At 46.3% G+C, this 21,427-nt stretch overlaps 2 protein-coding genes across 4 annotated transcripts in view; one reads left to right on the top strand and one right to left on the bottom strand.

Annotated features, from left to right (window-relative positions):
- abca2 (ATP-binding cassette, sub-family A (ABC1), member 2) overlaps positions 1 to 14,814 on the top strand; it is a gene marked incomplete at its 5' end in the record, with an annotated part of 43,683 nt that extends 28,869 nt beyond the window's left edge. Inside the window, 25 exons of the mRNA XM_079222738.1 lie at positions 646 to 878; positions 1,909 to 2,029; positions 2,229 to 2,510; positions 3,506 to 3,727; positions 4,332 to 4,434; positions 4,787 to 5,112; positions 6,092 to 6,305; positions 6,489 to 6,594; positions 6,666 to 6,777; positions 6,889 to 6,949; positions 7,499 to 7,673; positions 7,756 to 7,871; positions 8,606 to 8,753; positions 8,897 to 9,020; positions 9,193 to 9,325; positions 9,679 to 9,799; positions 10,006 to 10,184; positions 10,434 to 10,575; positions 10,843 to 10,977; positions 12,141 to 12,244; positions 12,331 to 12,423; positions 13,283 to 13,385; positions 13,550 to 13,687; positions 13,769 to 13,978; positions 14,711 to 14,814. Of these exons, the coding sequence (XP_079078864.1) occupies positions 646 to 878; positions 1,909 to 2,029; positions 2,229 to 2,510; positions 3,506 to 3,727; positions 4,332 to 4,434; positions 4,787 to 5,112; positions 6,092 to 6,305; positions 6,489 to 6,594; positions 6,666 to 6,777; positions 6,889 to 6,949; positions 7,499 to 7,673; positions 7,756 to 7,871; positions 8,606 to 8,753; positions 8,897 to 9,020; positions 9,193 to 9,325; positions 9,679 to 9,799; positions 10,006 to 10,184; positions 10,434 to 10,575; positions 10,843 to 10,977; positions 12,141 to 12,244; positions 12,331 to 12,423; positions 13,283 to 13,385; positions 13,550 to 13,687; positions 13,769 to 13,978; positions 14,711 to 14,746 (3,737 nt within the window). The 3' untranslated portion in view covers positions 14,747 to 14,814. The remainder of the gene's footprint in view (positions 1 to 645; positions 879 to 1,908; positions 2,030 to 2,228; positions 2,511 to 3,505; positions 3,728 to 4,331; positions 4,435 to 4,786; positions 5,113 to 6,091; positions 6,306 to 6,488; positions 6,595 to 6,665; positions 6,778 to 6,888; positions 6,950 to 7,498; positions 7,674 to 7,755; positions 7,872 to 8,605; positions 8,754 to 8,896; positions 9,021 to 9,192; positions 9,326 to 9,678; positions 9,800 to 10,005; positions 10,185 to 10,433; positions 10,576 to 10,842; positions 10,978 to 12,140; positions 12,245 to 12,330; positions 12,424 to 13,282; positions 13,386 to 13,549; positions 13,688 to 13,768; positions 13,979 to 14,710) is intronic.
- A 1,563-nt stretch (positions 14,815 to 16,377) lies between these two features.
- paxx (PAXX non-homologous end joining factor) lies at positions 16,378 to 20,434 on the bottom strand. Of its 3 annotated transcripts, none has more exons than XM_079222757.1 (7): positions 20,302 to 20,434; positions 19,991 to 20,051; positions 19,222 to 19,271; positions 18,965 to 19,143; positions 17,882 to 17,929; positions 16,936 to 17,026; positions 16,378 to 16,581 (listed from the first exon to the last, which is right to left on the bottom strand). In XM_079222757.1, exons 1-7 carry the CDS (start codon positions 20,400 to 20,402, stop codon positions 16,539 to 16,541), a joined length of 573 nt encoding a protein of 190 aa, XP_079078883.1. In that variant the 5' UTR covers positions 20,403 to 20,434; the 3' UTR covers positions 16,378 to 16,538. The 3 variants fall into 3 exon arrangements, with proteins under 3 accessions (XP_079078883.1, XP_079078884.1, XP_079078885.1); XM_079222758.1 differs by having other exon boundaries at positions 18,971 to 19,143; XM_079222759.1 differs by having other exon boundaries at positions 20,161 to 20,419.
- Between the last annotated feature and the right edge of the window lie 993 nt (positions 20,435 to 21,427).

The raw sequence follows: 21,427 nt of genomic DNA, 5'->3' as shown, positions 1-21,427 counted from the left end.
CTTATTCTACTAGTCTTATTCTACTAGTCTTATTCTACACAGATCTGATCTTATTCTACTAGTCTTATTCTACTTGTCTTATTCTACAGAGATCTGATCTTAGTCTACTAGTCTTATTCTACTAGTCTTATTCTACACAGATCTGATCTTAGTCTACTAGTCTTATTCTACACAGATCTGATCTTAGTCTACTAGTCTTATTCTACACAGATCTGATCTTATTCTACTAGTCTTAGTCTACTAGTCTTATTCTACTAGTCTTATTCTAATAGTCTTATTCTACTAGTCTTATTCTAATAGTCTTATTCTACTAGTCTTATTCTACACAGATCTGATCTTATTCTACTAGTCTTATTCTACTAGTCTTATTCTACTAGTCTTATTCTACTAGTCTTATTCTACACAGATCTGATCTTATTCTACTAGTCTTATTCTACTTGTCTTATTCTAATAGTCTTATTCTACTAGTCTTATTCTACAGAGATCTGATCTTAGTCTACTAGTCTTATTCTACTAGTCTTATTCTACACAGATCTGGTCTTATTCTACTAATCTTATTATTACTATGTTTTTTTAGTCTGATTCTCCTGTCTTTCCCTTTCCCCTCCTGTCCTCCCCTGCTCTATCCATCCTTCCATCCTGCAGCACAGGCCAGCCAGCTGCACCCTCCTTCCTCTCTGTCTCCCTCCTCCTCTCTGTCTCCCTCCTCCTCTCTGTCTCCCTCCTCCTCTCTGTCTCCTTGCTCAGCGGCTCGGGTCACACAGTTCATTCAGCAGTTCGTGGCATCGTGTCTGCTGGTGTCCGACTCCAACACTGAGTTGTCCTACGTCCTGCCCTCTGAGGCCGTGAAGAAGGGCTGCTTCGAGAGGCTGTTCCAGGTACACACACACACACACACACACACACACACACACACACACACACACACACACACACACACTCACGGAAACCTCTGGTCTTATTTACTTACTTATTGTAAAGTAGCACTTAGTAGCACTGAGTAGCACTTAAATGTCTCTTACTGATAGCACTTTGTAGTTTAACTTTATTGAAGAAATTGTACTTTCTTGATTCTTGTTGTTCTGAGTTTGTCTCTTTGGATAAAAACGTCAGCTAAATTAAATGTAATGTAATGTAATAATCTTCAATATATAATATTTCAAACAGATTTAAATCTTCAAACTGGCACATTCACCCTTTCCAGCACTACAGAGTATGGTTAGGCATATTGAAGATTTACCAAAGCAATGTGGTACATTTCTTATTTACGTCCAGTTGATATGTCTTTTGTGTTGCCCAAATTCACAAGTGCTTTACGATCTGTACACTTACAACATCCTCTGTCCCGGGACCTCACATCCTAATCCCTTCCATTTGAAGCAAAGTCCTTTGCAGGCAATACTACAAACCCACGGAACTTTAATAACCTAGTGGGCATCCCAACGTTTCCAAAGATACAGTATATACCCCGTGAAATATTTTTATTATCCCAAAAATGGGATACTAGTAGCTTTAAAACCATGTCGGTGGGCAGTAACCTCAACAATCTGTCAAGCAGTAAGACATCAAAGCCTCTGATTGGATATATAAACCCTTCCAGGTGTTGCTGAAGGCTAATGTTGGCTGAGCTATAATGCTAACTAGCGCTACAAACTAGGACCAGAAGGAGAGCTGTCCCTGACCCGCCCCCGGTGCACACCCACCAGACATGTGGACATATTTTGATTCATCATGAAACTGTAGCAGGTCTACCGACACAGTGGCAGTGAGATTTTATTTGAATAAGGCGACACAACGGTTGATACTGTATAACTTAATATTTGTATTGTTTAAACAAAGATGATGAGGCTCCTATAGGTTGTATGTATTCTTCAGTAGAGTCATTCTCTTGTGTTGTGTTGCCTGCAGGCTTTAGAGCAGAGCTTGGACCGCCTGGCTCTGACCAGCTTCGGGGTGATGGACACCACCCTTGAGGAGGTTTTCCTCAAAGTGTCTGAGGAGGACCAGTCTCTGGAGAACAGCGACGCTGGTGAGACCGGGTTCCTCTCATGTTCCTCTCATGCTCCTCTCATGTGTCTCCAGATAGCGCAACACATCCACTACATTTTTATTGTCGTGGCTTTCTCAGCAATACTAGATTTCTGCAAAAATGTGTACTGCCTGAAATAAAGCTCTGACTTTAGATTCAGACTTTAGAATCTTCTCCTTGTCTCTCTGTCCTTTGGCAGACATGAAGGGTTCCCCAGGGGGCAGCTCAGTGGGGAAGTCCTCAGTGGGTTCAGGAGGGCTGGGGGTCTCCACTGGACCTTCAGTGGAGAGAGAGAAGCCGGAGGTGGAGCTGAGTAATCTGGTGAGGTGCTCCAGGCTGAGTCAGAGCCAGTCCTCCCTGAAATCCTCCTCGTCCGTCGGCTCAGTGAGGGGGGATGAAGGGGGACTGTACGCAGACTTCTATGGAGATTACTGCCCAATCTTTGACAACAGCCAAGAGTCTGACTCTGCCAGCCTGAGGGGTAAGACAACGAGATAGCAGATGTGCTGTGTCAGATACTGAGCCTCCAGCCGAGAGATGTTGCTTTCTCCTTCACTGGTACTAGGGATTTAACAGAACTGGCTTCATCAGCAATTTTCTTGTATTTAGAGTTTGTTTGCCAGTTATCCAGTCTAGGTACATACCCGATATATACCTGTCTACAGACTAGGCCTCCACCAGTGCCTTGAGTTTGCACATGTTACTGAAATGAATCAAAGAGAAAGACAATAAGGTAAATCGTCTAACCCTCCAATGTGTCTTTGCCCTCTCACGGTTTCCTCCCGTGGTCACAATTGTCCCGTTTTCCTCCTGATTGATGACACATTTTCACATGTTTCTCCCTTTTTGTAATTTTTGTTTGTGTATAAGTAATACTGTTTCCTACCCGGCAACAATGCAGCGACACCAAATGTTGTTTCCACACTGAAGAGAGCTGCTCTTCCTCCTCAGTGAGTGAGAGATGCAGAGCGCAATGGAGCGTTAGCTAATGCAATGGAGCGTTCGCTAACGCGTCTGAAGAGAGGGCCTGGGCTGAACTCTTGTTTGTGAACTTTGATTCCACAGCGTCAGACATCTTGGAGTCATTACAGACCATAAACTCAAAGACTGCCCGTCATTGTCACACTCAGCGCGTTGTTACTTTACAGACACACAAGTTCCTGCTTCTTCACCACGTTAGCATCTCAGCAGCAGTTCCACACCCACAACCTCACATTACCAGCAGAAGACACTGATCACATGACACCATCTGGGCGACTCAGGACTTCCAAAAGGAGAGGAGCTGGAGTCTGGAGTCTGTTCTGCAATAACAACATATACTTAGGAATTGGTTATATAGGGAATTGTCCTTAAAAAAAAACATTGTGCAATTATGCTATCAAACATTACAGCAGTGATCCTGGCAGACCCACCTGGTGGACATCTTTTCTAGCTTCATTCATTTTACCATTTTATTTCCCGCCTTTTCACCTCCAGGAGATGCGGAGAACCCCTCGACCCTGCAGCCGGAGGTCCTGGAGGGGCAGGGCAGCTTCAAGCTGGAGGGCTGGTGGCTGAAGCTGAGTCAGCTGCACGGCCTCATCGTCAAGAGGTTCCATTGTGCCAAGAGGAACACCAAGGGCCTCTTCTCGCAGATCCTGCTGCCGGCCTTCTTCGTCTGCGTGGCCATGACCGTGGCCCTGTCTGTGCCTGAGATTGGTGAGATTTGACAAATATGGTAGATGCTGGGTTTCAATCAGAGTGCTATTTTTTTTTTAAAGCATTCATATGCATAATTAAAATTAGAACATTTATATATATTTTTTAAACCTTTTTTCTTTCCTGTGTACTATCATAAACCACCAGTAACACATATATGAACTTCTTAACTGGTTTCACAAGGGTTTTCTGTATGTTATACATTTTTAAGTTATTCAATAGACCTTGTGGTTGAGGAGATAATCAGTATTTAGTATGGGAATGCAAACCATTGGCAATTTTCACCACACAATGGCTGAGGATGAAAGGGTTTACTTTATTGTCCTGCAGGAAAATGTGTCTTGTGCTCCAAGCGGCTGCATTAAATGCACATGTGGAGTGTGAGACAGTAGTTCTTTGAAATAATAAAGGGTACATAAATCAATATTTTTCAAATGATAAAGCCATCAAAAGCGTGCAACGTTCTGGTGCTCAGGGCTCTTGCTGAATGTTGAGATATCGGCTTGTTTCTTGCCGTGCTCCAAACATGCGGTGGTCTTCATCGTTCACATGTTGATGCTTTGCACTACTACTAAAGCAGGATTCTGTCTGTCTGGTTTCACAGGAGATCTGCCCCCCCTGATCCTGTCCCCTTCCCAGTACCATAACTACACACAACCTCGGGGCAACTTCATCCCCTACGCCAACGAAGACCGACCGCAGTACAGGTAGGATGCAGTGTTCACATGGTAGGGCCACACAAGGAGGAGAAGGGTCAGGAGTCCATATCTGAAGTTGTATCATTAGAATAAACAATAAAAAAAATAATTTATTCATCCATTTACTTGGTTTATCATTCATACCGATTTCCATATTGATTTATTTGAGACCTTATGAGCTTTGGCAGGTTCCTTAACAGAGAAACTGTGTAAAAGTGTACAAAGCTAAAGAGATATACAGATATACAGTCCTGGACTGTCACAAAGAGATCTTTTCCAAAATGTAATTTCTACATCATACGACCTTTCATTTTCTTTGTTCTACATCCTACGACCTGAGCATCTTTGCCCCCCCTCTCAGGAGCCAGGGATCCCCAGACGCCAGCCCACAGAAGATCATCAACAGCCTCCGCCTGCCCTCGGGCGTGGGCTCCACCTGCGTCCTGAAGACCCCCTTCAACAGCACCCTGGACCAGCTGGCCCAGACCCTCAACCCCAGCGCCAACAACTCCAAGACCCTGGCTGCGCGCTACTTTGACTCCATGTGTCTGGACTCCTTCACCCAGGGAGTCCCTCTCTCCAACTTTGTACCCCCACCTCCGTCGCCGGCCCCGTCCGATGACCCAGATCCTCGCTTTGAGGACGGACTGTGGAACTTCACGGTGGCTCCTCCGACCACAGTCCACGGTGAGTCCATCTCAAGGGACTCGTTTCAGCCGTTGCTTTGAACCATCCCTTTACACGTCAACACAGAACACAGCGTGTCTTCACTGGTGTCAGAAAGGCCTCTCGTACTTTACTTCTCTTCATAAAGTGACAGCGCTGCATCCTTCACCAGCTGGCCGAACCACAGACGCCTTGTTTAGATCTCTAGGTCAGTCGTTCCATGCAGAGAGGAACCGTGCTTCCCAGTAAGCCCACCTTTGAATGCTATGGGTTCTTGACCCATTTTATAAAAGAGTGTGTGAGTGTTAACACATCTGTCTGGCACCAGGCATTGGTTTATTATTGAATATTCTTTAATCACTCCAAGTGTCTCCCATGTGCGCGTGACAGGTCTCTTGTTTTGCTTCTCGAATCTTGAAAAGATATTTTATTCCAGCTGGGAATCAGTTGCAAAGCCTTTAAACGGTGTGGGGAAGCCTTTAAAGTTTGTGAAAAGAAAATCCAAGATAGCCATGAGACATAAAATATAAAATAAATAGATAAAATAAAATGTATAAATAAAATACATATAAAATGTATAAATCCAAGATAGCCATACAATAAATAAAATATTAAATATAAAAATCCAAAGTAGCCATGAGAAATAAAATATAAAATAAAATTTGCATTATTTCACTTCTCTACATCCTAGTTATTTTTATTTTATTTTTTATTTTTTTATCTATCTTTCATCCCTGTTGTTTTTATATTTTATTTTTGTGTCTGTACACTGCTACTCTGACAACAAATTTCCCCTTGGGGATTAATAAAGTATCTATCCATCTATCCATCTATCTAAATACATGACGATAAAGTAGGACCTGGTTTTGGGTCAGCTGGCTCACTGGGACTCTGAATGGAACTGAGCCATCCTTCATGTTATTCCTCCAGTGTTGTTTCTGCTGTGACCAGGTGCACAAACGGTTCTTTTGAGTTGAACCCTCCTCTTTCCTGTTTTCAGAGCCCGTGACGTCTCCGCCCACCCTGCCGCTGTCCGTCCATGAGGCGGTGCGCTGCCTGTGCTCACGGCAGGGCACGGGCTTCTCCTGCCCCAGCGGGGTGGGCGGCCGCCCCCCCCTCATGAAGGTGGTGACGGGGGACATCCTGGTGGACGTCACGGGCCGGAACGTCTCCGAGTACCTGCTCTTCACCTCAGACCGCCTGCGCCTGCACAGGTGAGACGGATGTGGGATGTATGAATATTGGTATATTTCATTGCACTGTAACTACTATTACAGATAAGTTTGCAAATACATTGTGCAAACTTGGTCGGACCTTATGCAGGCCTAGGCCCGTGCACACAGCTGTGATACAATGTGTTTTCTTTTAACCTTTTGCACTGACTTTCTTCTCAATAGATATGGTGGTTTAACGGTGGGGAACATCCAGAAATCGATCCCAGCATCCTTTGGGAGGAAGGTACCTCCAATGGTTCGCAAGATAGCAGTTCGCAGATCAGCTCAGGTAAGACGGGTCTGGCCTGGACCGGATGTTCCCCGTCCGGTAGAGCCAGCTCTGACGGCGCTTGTGTGCAGGTGCTGTACAACAACAAGGGTTACCACAGCATGCCCACGCACCTGAACGTCCTCAACAACGCCATCCTGCGCGCCAACCTGCCGGCCTCCAAGGGGAACCCCGCTGCTTACGGTGAGCCGGAGTCACCCAATGAGGTGCAGACGATGGAGTTGCGGGCCGGTCCTGGTTTGGTCTCATCTACGTTTGTGTGCTGGTGATGTTATGATCTGTGTGTGTTGGCAGGTTTCACACTGACAAACCATCCGATGAATCGAACCAGTGCCAGCCTCTCCTTGGACTACCTGTAAGCAACACGGACGCTCACAGGATCACTTAAGGACCTCAACTCATGTTGTAGTGTTGAGCTTCCTTATTAATACACATAACCAAATGTAGACATCACAAGAGAAATCTGTGTTTCTCGTTGGACCTTTTTTCAGTCTGAGCTTTGCAGGAAACTTGTGAATTCAGAATTATGAAGCCATTTTAGGCATTTTCATGATGAATTATTATGGATGTTTATTATTTGATCATTTACATCCAAGTGCAAATGTCATGTGATCTCTTCGATGTGTCTCCTCTCCTCCTTTCCTCTCTCCTTTCCTCTTCTCTCCTCCTCTCCTCCTCTCTTTCCCCCTTGCCTCCTCTCTCTTCTTATCTCCTAACCTCTCCTCTCTCTCATCTCCTCTCTCCTCTCCTTCTCTCTCCTCTCTCCTCTATCCTCTCTTCTCTCTCCTCTCTCTTCTTATCTCCTAACCTCTCCTCCTCTCTCCTCCTCTCTCCTCTCCCCTCCTCTCTCCTCAACCTCTCCTCTCTCTCCTCTTCTCTCCTCTCCTCTCCCCTGCTTCTCCAGGCTCCAGGGTACAGATGTGGTGATTGCCATCTTCATCATCGTGGCCATGTCCTTTGTGCCGGCCAGCTTTGTGGTGTTTCTGGTGGCAGAGAAATCCACGAAGGCCAAACACCTGCAGTTTGTGAGCGGCTGTGACCCGGTCATCTACTGGCTGGCTAACTACATGTGGGACATGGTGAGATGACACACAGACGGTGTGTGAGGAGGTGCATTGTGGGTCCAGGTCTCAACAGGTGCTCTCGCTCCTCTGTCCTCAGCTGAACTACCTGGTCCCTGCCACCTGCTGTGTGATGATCCTGTTTGTGTTCGACCTGCCGGCCTACACCTCCACAACCAACTTCCCTGCTGTCCTCTCCCTCTTTCTTCTGTACGGGTGAGGTTTACACACACACACACACACACACACACACACACACACACACACACACACACACACACACACATGTTATAATGTGATGCTCTGAGTTTGATTCCCTGGTCTTAAAGTCTTAAAGTCGAACGCAAATGTGATTTAACCTGCATTCTCTCTGCTGGCCATCAGGGGGCGACATCACAGTCTCACAACTTGTATTTAGGAGACATCACTGTGTCCAGACTGTATGAATAAAGTAACCCTTTATTCATACAGTATTTATCCCAGTCAATGAAAAAGTCATAAAACAGAACAGACAACAACAACAGAAAAAAGCAGGTGAGCAAGTTACAACTGTGATCGCAAACTGTCCATTTATATCCATTTATATACATTCATATACATTTATATACATGTACATACATTCATATACATTCATATACAATCATATACATTCATATACAATGTGAGGGTTGGAAAGCTTTGTTCATCCACGTTGAAGAAACCAGAGCAGAACGCTGAGCGTTGTAGAGAGAGTTGTTCACTCCAGGCCGTCTGTCTTTAGGCAAGACCTGCAACACCAAACATATCTATATATATATAGATGTTGAGATGAGAGCGCCCCCTGTTGGTTACGCTTAGGGGTCCGGGTTGGTTCAGGTTAGCTAGGAGGAAACACATCACCAAAGACTCCAGGTGTTCCCCAGCTGTCCCTGGAGCCTTGGACATCCTCAGATGAGTGCTCTTGCTTCCAGGTGGTCCATCACTCCCATCATGTACCCGGCGTCCTTCTGGTTCGAGGTTCCCAGCACAGCCTACGTGTTTCTGATCGTCATCAACCTGTTCATAGGCATCACTGCAACGGTGGCCACCTTCCTCCTCCAGCTCTTTGAGCACGATAAGGTCCGTTTGACTTGTCATTGTCACTCTGATACGGGTACATCTTGGATAGAGAGCATTGTGCAACAGACCTGTTGCTTGTTGTATCCCACATAGGCTTTTGGATTTATCTTCATGTGTCTCTTCACTATTGTCATCTCCTCCAGGATCTGAAGAAAGTCAACAGTTACCTGAAGTCCTGTTTCCTGATCTTCCCCAACTACAACCTGGGCCATGGCCTGATGGAGATGGCTTACAACGAGTACATCAACGAATACTACGCTAAGATAGGTACCGGGTCCCGCAGCATGCAGGACAGTCCCACGTGTTCCCTGCGTGTGGCGCTGGAGAGCTTCAGTTTAAATACGTTGAGAGGGAATCCAACGTCAGCACATGGAGAGTTAGTTTGACGAGCGCCTCATGAGTGGAGTCAGAGGGTCACTGCTGTGAATGTGTCTTTCAGGCCAGTTTGACAAGATGAAGTCTCCGTTTGAGTGGGACATCGTGACTCGAGGACTCGTTGCCATGACAATCGAAGGCTTCGTCGGCTTCCTCATCACCATCCTCTGCCAGTACAACTTCCTCAGGAAACCCCCGTGAGTTTCTGCGTTTGTGAGGCGTCCGCTTTGCTCTCCCTCAGAGTGAAGGACCAACAAGTATGCATCGCAGAGAAGGCCGCCAGCTTCTCAACGGACCATAATGCAATGCAATTACAAGGCAGTTGTGTTTGCAGCACTGAATCATTGATGATTGATTGATACTTTCTCTCAAAATGCAAAAGTACATTTATCCAGCACAACTCACCAGTGTTCGAGATCAACAGTGCAATAAGGGCCAATGCAACGCTGCATGGTGTTTCCACTCTGTTACACTTCATTACACAACAATGCAGTGGACATGCTGAGGGCAGACTGTGTGTGTGTGTGTGTGTGTGTGTGTGTGTGTCCAGGAGGGTGCCCGTCAGCTGCCAGCCGATCGACGATGACGATGTAGACGTGGCCTGCGAGAGACGAAGAGTGCTGCGAGGAGACGCCGACAACGACATGCTGAAGATCGAGAACCTGACCAAGGTTTTAAACTCGGCTCGTTCACATTTAGAAAAACCCTGGAAGCTACGGTTTAGTTTTCAGTCGGACATTCTACTCAAACATCACTAACTTTGAAATGAAGTCAACCCAGTTAAAACAATCATTACATGTATATTATACATATCGAAGGAGCTAAAACGTCCTAAATTGCCGGTGTGGTCCTTTAATGCACATCTACTGGTGTTCAGGTCTACAAGTCCAGGAAGATGGGTCGCATCCTGGCCGTGGACCGGCTGTGTCTGGGCGTCCGGCCCGGCGAGTGTTTTGGACTTCTCGGAGTTAATGGCGCCGGGAAGACCAGCACCTTCAAGATGCTGACGGGAGACGAATGCACCACCGGAGGAGAAGCCTTCATCGACGGGAACAGGTCAGCGGCAGAAGAGCAACATCGCTTGTATTCATGTGAAGCAGGAAGAGCGCTCTGGACTGAGTTCTGTTTGATTCACATAAAAGACATTTATCTCGTCAGACCGAGGTCCAGGTAGCGGATTACCACTCCCTTAAAGTTATAGGTATACTAGTAACCTATTTGTAATCTATCTGTGTGTGTGTGTGTGTGTGTGTGTGTGTGTGTGTGTGTGTGTGTGTGTGTGTGTGTGTGTGTGTGTGTGTGTAGCATCCTGAAGGACCTGTTGCATGTGCAGCAGAGTATCGGCTACTGTCCACAGTTTGACGCTCTGTTTGACGACCTGACAGCCAGAGAACATCTGGAGCTCTACACCCGTCTGCGTGGCATTCCCTGGAAAGACCAGGGGAGGGTCAGTCACACACACGCACACGCACACGCACACGCACACACACACACAGACACACACACGCACACACACACACATTTTCTATACACATTTTTTATACACAAGGTTTTCACAAAATGTTTGGTCATGGAAATTTGGTTTAAAGTCATGGAAATCCATTGGTCAAAATATGTATGAACCCTACACACACACACACACACACACACACACACACACACACACACACACACACACACACACACACACACTCACAGGTTTCCCCTCCTCTAGGTGGTGCAGTGGGCGTTAGAGAAGCTGGAGTTGGCAAAGTATGCCGACAAGCCCGCCGGTACGTACAGCGGAGGAAACAAGCGCAAGCTTTCCACCGCCATCGCTCTGATCGGATACCCGTCACTCATCTTCCTGGTGAGACGTTCAAATGTGTCTTTTAAAATCAGAGATCAGATCATCCTTTATTAGTCCCACAGCGATTTGATTTATGAGCTGCACTCAAAAAGTAAATGTGTAGAAGAGTTTTAGCACGTGTCCCACCAACCATGACTCTTTCTGGATTACTACAACTGGGTCTTTTGGATTCAACCATCACTTCTAATATTAATAATAAGCACGTCGGTGAAGAGTATTATGTTTCACAAAGTGCTTCACAAATTAATCAAATCAGTAAAGGACCCAAAGTAACTCTCTGACAATGCATGTCGATCGCAGAGGGTAGGGGCCACACATTAAGGGCCACCATTAGGGGCCACACATTTAGGACCACCAGTAGGGGCCACACATTAAGGGCCACACATTAGAGGCCACACATTAGAGGCCACCATTAGGGCCCACCAGTAGGGGCCACCAGTAGGGGCCACACATTAGAGGCCACCAGTAGGGGCCAAACATAAGAGACCACACATTAGGGGCCACACATTAGAGGCCACACATTACGGGCCACACATTACGGGCCCACCATTAGGGGCCACCATTAGGGGCGACCGGTAGGGGCCACCAATAGGGGCCACACATTAGGGGCCACCAGTAAGGGCCACCATTAGGGGTCACACATTAGGGGCGACCAGTAGGGGCCACCATTAGGGGCCACATATTAGGGGCCACCATTAGAGGCAACACATTAGGGGCCTCCATTAGGGGCCACACATTAGGGGCCTCCATTAGGGACCACACATTAGAGGCTACACATTAGGGGCCACCATTAGAGGCCACCGGTAGGGGCCACCATCAGGCAGGGGAGTCTGGAACCAGCTGCATCTCTGATTGACTTTAGAGAGGGAAGTCATTTTGGGTCCAGAGACAAGATATCCACTGCTGCTCCTGAGGGAGGTATGAGGTATCATTGTAATTTTGTTAAGGCATATCCTGTATTGGCCCTGATCTTAAACTATTACCAGCTTGACCTCCAAACCTATTTTTAGTGACGTCACCGTTCCTAGATCTCATTTATTAATATGGGCGAGTAATACAAACTGTCATGTCCATGTGAGCCTGGAGAAGGGAAACAGCAGAGCACAGTAATCTAGAACACAGAGTTTCGTGGTCAGCCTCTGAACTGTGTTCGGTTCTTCCAGGATGAGCCGACCACCGGCATGGACCCCAAGGCACGCAGGTTCCTCTGGAATTTAATCCTGGACATAATCAAGACGGGACGCTCTGTAGTGCTGACCTCACACAGGTGAGCATAGGGTTCCTCATGTGTTCATGTTCCTCTGCAGCATGGAGGAGTTCATGTGTTCATGTTGTTCATGCTGTCCCCTGCAGCATGGAGGAGTGCGAGGCGCTGTGCACCAGACTGGGCATCATGGTGAACGGCAGGTTTAAATGCCTGGGCAGCATCCAGCACCTCAAGAACAGGTGAGGACGAAGATCAGCCAGGGGCTCCTCGGGGTGCAGCCAGGGGCTCCTCTTGGTGCAGCCAGGGGCTCCTCTTGGTGCAGCCAGGGGCTCCTCGGGGTGCAGCCAGGGGCTCCTCTTGGTGCAGCCGGGGGCTCCTCTTGGTGCAGCCAGGGGCTCCTCTTGGTGCAGCCAGGGGCTCCTCGAGGTGCAGCCAGGGGCTCCTCGGGGTGCAGCCAGGGGCTCCTCTTGGTGCAGCCAGGGGCTCCTCGAGGTGCAGCCAGGGGCTCCTCGGGGTGCAGCCAGGGGCTCCTCGGGGTGCAGCCAGGGGCTCCTCTTGGTGCAGCCAGGGGCTCCTCGGGGTGGAGCCAGGGGCTCCTCGGGGTGGAGCCAGGGGCTCCTCTTGGTGCAGCCAGGGGCTCCTCTTGGTGCAGCCAGGAGCTACACACAGGAAACTTGGCTAAATACTTTACTGAAGAATGTGCAAGTACTTCGTAAGGAATGTGTCTCCAATCGGCCACATGGTGGCGCTGTAATTATATTAAAAGCAACGCCTCTCACACTAAATCCGATTGACATGAACTCGACACCATGTCCAGGTCAACGTGCACTAAAAGCTTCTTGGACCACCTGACTACATTTTCGGCCATTTTGAATAAAAACACAAAACCCACTTTTGACATTTCTAAACCATTGGTTTGATCATTATTGGGCAAAGCTTATCAAAACTTACATTAAAAACCAGACGTTTCCACCTAGAATAGTCATTTACCACATTGAACTTTTGTATGTGTGTGTGTGTGTGTGTGTGTGTGTGTGTGTGGTGCACCTTGAAGTCTAACAAGACAAAGCTTGTGGTCCGGTTCCTCTGATGCTGCAGGTTTGGTGACGGCTACATGATCACCGTGAGAACCAAGAGCAGCTCCAACGTGAAGGAGGTGGTTCGCTTCTTCAGCAGGAACTTCCCTGAGGCCGTGCTGAAGGTACACTACTGCAGCTACCTGAATACTATATTATACATATTGAATATTTAACCCAGCTTGATCATCGGTCCCCAGTATTTCTTCTTTCCGGTTAACTTTAAAGTCTTATAAACAGGTGTACTGGATCAGAATGTTAAGCCACCTCATTATGATCATATGTGCAGGAGCATCACAACACCAAGCTCCAGTACCAGCTGAAGTCGGAGCGGATCTCGCTGGCGCAGGTCTTCAGTAAGATGGAGCAGGTGGTGCAGGTGCTGGGCATCGAGGAGTACTCGGTCAGCCAGACCACGCTGGACAACGTGAGTCAGCGCAGAGGCTTCATGCACGCTCCAAACAGGAAGAACGGAAGTAATCGACGACATCTCCTTTATTCTGCTCAGGTGTTTGTCAACTTTGCCAAGAAGCAGAGCGACAACCTGGAGCAGCAGGAGGTGTCGCCCCCGGGTGGCGGACAGTCGCCACTGCAGCGCATCCTCAACCTGCTGAAGTCTCGGCCGGCCAACACGGAGCTCAGCGCTCTGATCAGCGAGGCGCCGGAGGAGCTGGAGAGCGACGATGACGAGGGACTCATCAGCTTTGAAGAGGAGAGAGTGAGGGGCTCATCTGTTATCTGTGGTTATTGTGCTTTTATTGTGTAGTAAGCATGAGCTACACAAAACACACACAGGGACAGGGTTTAAGTGCAGAAGCCATTACTGACACAACGGAAGAATAACAGAGTAGTGAACGTTTTAAAGATACATAGGCATTTATAAAATAAACAAGAGTTTCTTCATTGAAAAACATTTGAATTCACATTGAATGTTGAAACCAGCTGGTTTGTATAACTGTAATAAACAGAGATGCAAACCCTGGTAAAGTGACCTAATATGACTCATTGTCTGTGATGCAGACATATTCCATCGAACATCTGATTACATTTACAAAAAACTGATATTTTTTATATTTTTTCACAGTTGATTATAGAATAAGATATGCAGAAATAAATAAACAAATACAGTTATAAAAAGATGAAGACATGTGTGAATAATCACTTAATTTAAGTAAGAAAGGCTGTATTAGTATTACAGTAATGACCGTATCTCATGCACTACAGAGTATGGTAGCACTTTCTAACAATGCTTTATGAATGATGAATTCAGTGTTTCTTCATGCTTTACTAATGCTAAAAAGTGTGTCGTTATTATAAAGTGCTACCCAGAGTATTGAGAGCGACAGGATGTTCTTCTTTTGACTGATCCTCTTCCAGGTGCGCAGCAGCAGGTCACATGACCTGCGAGGCTGCCGGTTGGCCACAGGGTAACGTGGGCGTGTGCTTGCAGGTGCAGCTCTCCTTCAACACGGACACTCTCTGTTGAAGGAGCGGCGGCCGAGGAGGGAACCCAAACCCGTGGGACTGAGCTCCGAGCCGCTGGACTAAACCCCGAGAGGACCAACGCTCACCATCAGCTCACCTGTTGATCCGGGACGGGCCGAGGGTCAGGACGGGCCGAGGGTCAGGACGCGAGGCGCAGCAGCAGAGCGCTTGCATGCGGATGTGAGACTTTGTCCTGGAATGTTTCCATTTATTTCTTTATATGATGAATACAGTCGCTCCGGCTTATTGAATGAACATTTCGTTGGTGAGGTGATTGACAGCGCGTTACTTTGATGGCTGTACGCTTCTCCCCAAAGGGCCTCATGTACCCAGCGGGCCCCTGGTCCTGTCCCAGACCGGCCCCTGAGAGCATGCTGTGATGAGCTGATAGTCGTGTGATACACTCTATTTTTATGTGGCAGAAAGAAGGATTTATTTTGGATATTGAAGCAGCGACAGAATGATTTATTCTGCAATAAGAGGATTTACTGAAATGCACCTTGGGAAGTGGCAGCTGTGGAGCTGAGGGCCTTTTCTTTGAGCCGGAGGTCACTAGAGGTCAGCTAGAGGTCAGAGACACTGTATGTTGGTCTCTGTCTACTGAAGGCTCTTGTTTGTGCTTCATCGTATTATGTTGTGGGCTCTGCCAGACACAGTGTATAATAATAGTAATAATCACAGTGATCATATTATTATTATGGCATTTCAAGTGAAGGTAATCAGCAATCTAACAGTCTGACTGCAGTAAATAAACTCTGCTTGTATTCCCTGACAATAACTGCACTACCATCACTGTGATACTAAAGGGGATTCTCAGATCTGAATGTCATGGTTTTGTTTCGACCTGGAAACAATACAAGTTGTATGATTTGCAGAAGTATTTGTAATTTTCTATGGAATTTGGAGAACTCAGAATGTGTAAAATATCCAGATGATGTTTCTCTGTTGGCATGAGGTTTGATCTGGTCGCTCTTGAGTTTTGTGATAATTCACTTGTATAGTTACTGTTTCACTTCTTCAGTCATGTTTTGGTGATTATTATTCCAGTGGTGGGCTGTTTCCTACTTACTAGGTTACCATTAAACAAGGAAAAATGTAAACTGTCATTTCTTTATTTCCAGAGAATGTAAAGCTGGAGGGGTTTGCTGAAGTATTTGAATAATTATATTATAAAATAAACTCAAACATATTTCAGTTTTTAACACTGATTTTTGGACAGACAGCTGACGTAATAAATGAATAAACAGCTATATAAAAAAATGTCATTTTAAGAGTATACGTCTCATTAAGAATGTATTGTTTTATATATTCTATGTACAAGTATACATGTACATATACACAAACAATCACATTTGATCAACCTGACACCCAACTATATGTTTTAATATTGATTCTCTGTTAACAGAGTTCACATAGAATCAGTGTTAAAACATAGTTAGCTGATCACGTGAGACGCAGGAGGCCGAGGGTTCGATGCCCGGGTGCAGCAGAGGGATGCGATGAGAACGAGCCACAATGTCGGAGGAGTTCGTCTTCTTCAACCTTTGTTTCTAAAGATCAACAACGTTCCACATCCATTACAACTTGTTTTACACACGTTCAGACCTTTATTTGATGCAACTTTTTATTTATTTCATTTTCACAGGTTAAAATACCATTAAAAATCCAGTTTTTATTGATATCATTTGCAATAGAAGTAGACACATAAAAACAGTGATTAAAAAAGCGCCATGATGATGTTAGTGGGTTAAAAGAGCATGAGGATGAGGATGAGGATGAGCGTGTCTGAAGGATCAGTCTTCATCATCAAAGGCCACGCCGGTCGCCTGCCGCTTTCTGCAGAGAAGGATGAGAGGTTGTTGGTTCTCATTCAGAATATATGAGAATCCTTTATTAGAATAAACTCTTGTCAAAACATAAAAAAGAGAATTAACAGATACCAAATATGATATAATAAATATGAAATAAGACATTCAAAATCAAGAAGTCATAGTCAAGAGAGCATGAAGATGGATCATTCTTTCATAGGTTATAGAAAAGCATTACATTTAGTAATAAAGTTCTCAGACATCATTATGGACATGCCTGTGATAAGAAGATGATAGAGGTAGTAGATTGTTGTATTGTATTATATATGTATATTATGTATGATAGATTATATATGTATAAACTTGATGGGGCATGTTGAACCTCTTCGCTCCCGGGTTGATGAGAGAAGCCCCTGGAAGTCGTTTCTTCATCGTTACTGATGAAGCTGAGCTCTGCTGCTGGGGTTCAAACTCTGGAGAGAAAGAGAATCCGGTGAAACAACAACAACACAAATGAAGCAGTTTAATGTCTTTTGACCGTATCGGATCTGCTGAACTATCAAAACATTAACGCTAATTCAAATTTAATTTTGGTTCAATGGCAAAAACCTGATAATAAATATATATTCTGAAAACTATGACATTTAGAAGAGGCCTTTGAAACCCACCATGAAGGAACCAGCTGTCCATCAGGACTAAAGCCTAGTTTATGGTTCTCCGTCACGTCGACGGCGTAGGTACGTCGTTGAGCATTCGAAGTTCTGCGTCGAGGGACCGCGTTGCTCTGCAGTTAACCGCCATGCCGCCAGGGGGTGTGTCTGTGTGGCTGTGTGGCTTCAGGGGTTATAGCCGAATTCCGGTCACAGTAAACAATGGCGACCAAGTTGGAGCGGCTGCATTAAAGTTGGAGCTCATCAATATTGAAGAGCAAATGCTTATATTGCAAATGTTGAAGCGCAGGCGACAGAGAAGACGTTTGCGGAGGTGGTCTGTACGACCACTAAACCGGTCGAGGCTGGGAAAAAGCAACTGCCGGAAATTACGTTCTGAGCGGACCAATCACAGCGCTTACGGTCCGCGTCAACGCGACGCGTAGCTAGGATTTTTTAGAGGTGCGCGTCAGGCTACGGCGTAGGGGTCCTGACGGAAAACCATAAACTAGGCTTAACTAACATTCATACTGATGGGAGGAGCCACCATGAGGGGAGGAGCCACCATGAGGGGAGGAGCCACCATGAGGGGAGGAGCTTCCTTGCCCATTAGGACTCTAACTAGTCATTCACAGCCGGTCCTCTGATTGAAGGTGCTCACCACTTTTAAAAACATACCTGTGGACCTTTGGTGGTTTTTCACTGGACTGACAGAAGGGGATCCACCTAGGAGGAAGGACAACAGTCAGCATTAAGCATAACGTTTTGTGCAAATGCAGCTCCACAAACATGAGCCCAAATCGACCTGATGGAGGGCGATCATTTAAAAATGTGAAACATTTAAATTTCTGATGGATTTTTTGGACTAAGCTGATCAAAAGTTGCATAAAACTTGTAGATGTCTCAATGTGTTTTGCAGATATTGACCAATGAACTTAAAAAAAAAGCATGTCATAACACAATCAGACTATAAATCAGAAAGTATTTGTCAATTCAACACAAAACTCCAGGATATATTTCATAAGAACGTTGAACCAATACAACTATTCTGAAGTCACTCACTAGGGGGCGCCACCAGTTCAAAACATCAGGGTTCATACACATTTTGACCAATGGGTTCCATGACTTTAAACCAAATGTCCATGACAAACATTTAGTGAAATCTGGGTGTAAACAGTAAAAAGTGTAGTAAATATAAAAAAAATAAATAAAAAAAAAATAAAAAATAGTTTGATTAAAAGAATAAACATTTATATAGATGCCTGTATGTATGCCTGCTTATATTTTGAGTCTCTTTTAAAAGCATATTCATTATTTCAAACTCAGCGTAAATGAACGTCATGAACACATGAATATAACACATTTACATGAACACATGAATATAACACATTTACATGAACACATGAATATAACACATTTACATGAGCGTAAGAACCCTGAAACATGAGCATGGATCTGGTCACCAATCATGATCGCTAGTCCAAGCATCACCAAACATGTTCAACAAAGCAGATGAAACATGTCCCCAAAATGTAATAAATGTAATAAATGTGGGCGTGTTGATGAAGAAGAGCGTGACCGGACAAAGATGTGTCCATAAATGAATGAGCGTCTGTCTTTGAAGCAGGTGTTGGACAGTGTGTAGACTTTAAACTGGGTTGAACCCTGGAATCGCTGCTTGCAGCTATACTTATATTATTATTATTATTATTACTATTATTATTACTATTACTACTACATGATCAAACCTGCACAACACACCTTTACCGTCAGGCGGCGTGAGGCTGTCAGCCATCCTGAACAGCAGCTCCTTCAGCTCCTCTGCAGCCTGCGGGCCGTCCAGCCGGGACAGAGTCACAGGGTCTCCACCGGAGCCCAGGTGGAGCTCTGCACCGGCCTCACAAACCACCACACACACCTCCCCTCTGCCACAGGCCGACCTGGAGGAGGGGACAATATTTAGACATAAAGATACCCACCCACACACACACACACACACACACACACACACACCTCACCTGAGTTTTAGAACATAATCCTCTGGAGAGTTCAAGGCAAACCTCTGTCTCTAAACAAACACACAGTTACAACCATGGAAGGAACAAAGTCAGTCTGCTGTGCAGGTCTGTGGGGGTCTGTGGTCTCTGGAGGTGTGTGGGGGTCTGTGGTCTCTGGAGGTGTGTGGGGGTCTGTGGGGGTCTATGGTCTCTGGAGGTGTGTGGGGGTCTGTGGAGGTCTGTGGTCTCTGGAGGTGTGTGGGGGTCTGTGGAGGTCTGTGGTCTCTGGAGGTGTGTGGGGGTCTGTGGAGGTCTGTGGTCTCTGGAGGTGTGTGGGGGTCTGTGGAGGTCTGTGGTCTCTGGAGGTGTGTGGGGGTCTGTGAGGTCTGTGGTCTCTGGAGGTGTGTGGGGGTCTGTGAGGTCTCTGAGGGTCTGTGGAGGTCTGTGATGGTCTCTGGTCTCTGTGGACGTCTGTGAGGTCTGTGGTCTCTGTGGGGTCTGTGGCCGTCTGTGGGCGTCTGTGAGGTCTGTGGGCGTCTGTGAGGTCTGTGGGCGTCTGTGAGGTCTGTGGAGGTCTGTGGGGTCTGTGAGGTCTGTGGGGTATGTGGGGGTCTGTGAGGTATGTGGGGGTCTGTGAGGTATGTGGGGGTCTGTGAGGTCTGTGGGCGTCTGTGAGGTCTGTGGGCGTCTGTGAGGTCTGTGGGCGTCTGTGAGGTCTGTGGGCGTCTGTGGGCGTCTGTGAGGTCTGTGGGCGTCTGTGAGGTCTGTGGGCGTCTGTGGGGGAACTTACGAACTGCTTCCACGTGTCCTCGGTGTACTCCGTGCTCCAAACATCGGCTGCATCTGTCAAACTTAAGGAGATGAACAAAAGCGTGATGAAGAGTTACATGACGTCACACTTACTCCTGCGTCCTTACACGTTGACGTAAAGACACTAATGTCCAGCTAACGTCCACTGACCCTGCCATGGTCTCAGACCAGGCATGAGGTAATGAGCCTGCCAGGTAAAGGTGTGCTGGTATATTGCTGTCGGAGCCCCGCGAGCTTCGCGTTGATTCACGTTCTTCTTCGTGGGCTTTTCTACCACAGCCTTCGACTCACCGGACGTGACACGCTCCGTGTTTCCTGCGCGTGTAGCAGAGGAACCTGGACTGCTTCTCCGTGTCCCACACGGTGCAGTAGGACGGCCGGGACGCTTCCATTGTTTACTTCCAGACCTGACGGCGGCCGACGAGGCACAAAAAGGAACGCGCAGGTTCTTCTTCTCTCGCTGTGAACAGCACGGGGTGCACACCGCCCCCTGGTGTTCAGGAGGGCTACAGCCCAGCACGTGAACCCGGATATCCGACCCTTTTAAACAGGGGCGTCGAACTAATTTTAGTTAAGGGCCCACATGCTGCCCATGTTGATGTTGATGTGTGGGCCGGACCAGTAAAATCACAGCATAATAACAAATACATAACCACAATATTTCTCTGTTTAAATCATTGGTGAAGGTTGTTGGATGATAAACCCTATTTTAAGGTCTTTCTACAATAAACTAGAAACTCTGCAGCGTTTGTGACGCCACTTTCACGACGTGATCCATTTTTAACGACTTGCAACACAATGCTAAAAACGTTTTCCATCTCCATCTCCATTTGCAGCTGGTACTTTCTCCCTGAATGTGTGTTTGAACCCCCTGCTTGAAAAGGTTCAAAGTGCCATCATGGTGACTCCTTCTGTTCTCGTATCCGACCAGACTTATTCCGGTCCATCCTCTCTGACCCTGCTTCACACAAGCTGCAGACGACACGAGTCCCTCCATTTAAACCTGGGTTTATCCAATCTAAGCCTTCCTGTGACGATTTCCTCCGTTCAGGTCCTTTCTTTATTGTACTGTGACTGACTTTTGTATTTTGTGCCTCGAGGTTTTGCTAGTTGTTTTGTTTTGTAAGGCCCTTTTTGCACTACGCACATCTACACCACCTCTTTGCGAACATTGGTCTTTGGAGCTACCTGCTGAGACTGAGCACACCTGTGACTCTTATCGGGTCTGACCTCTTTTCAGACTGCACTACGGAGCAATGAGCACTAAAACCACACATGAAAACATCGATTTTGCCACAGGCCATATGTTTTGAATATACTTAACAGCGCGGTGAAATAATGAACACTTGTTATGTCTATATTATATTTCATAGGGAAACTTGTTCACATTTACCTAAACTATTCATGTGTGATGACA

The sequence above is a fragment of the Taurulus bubalis genome (assembly GCF_910589615.1).
Source record: "Taurulus bubalis genome assembly, chromosome: 8".
NCBI lineage: Eukaryota > Metazoa > Chordata > Actinopteri > Perciformes > Cottidae > Taurulus > Taurulus bubalis.
The sequence above is the reverse complement of the archived record's forward strand: the minus strand, read 5'-3'. Positions and strand labels throughout refer to the sequence as shown.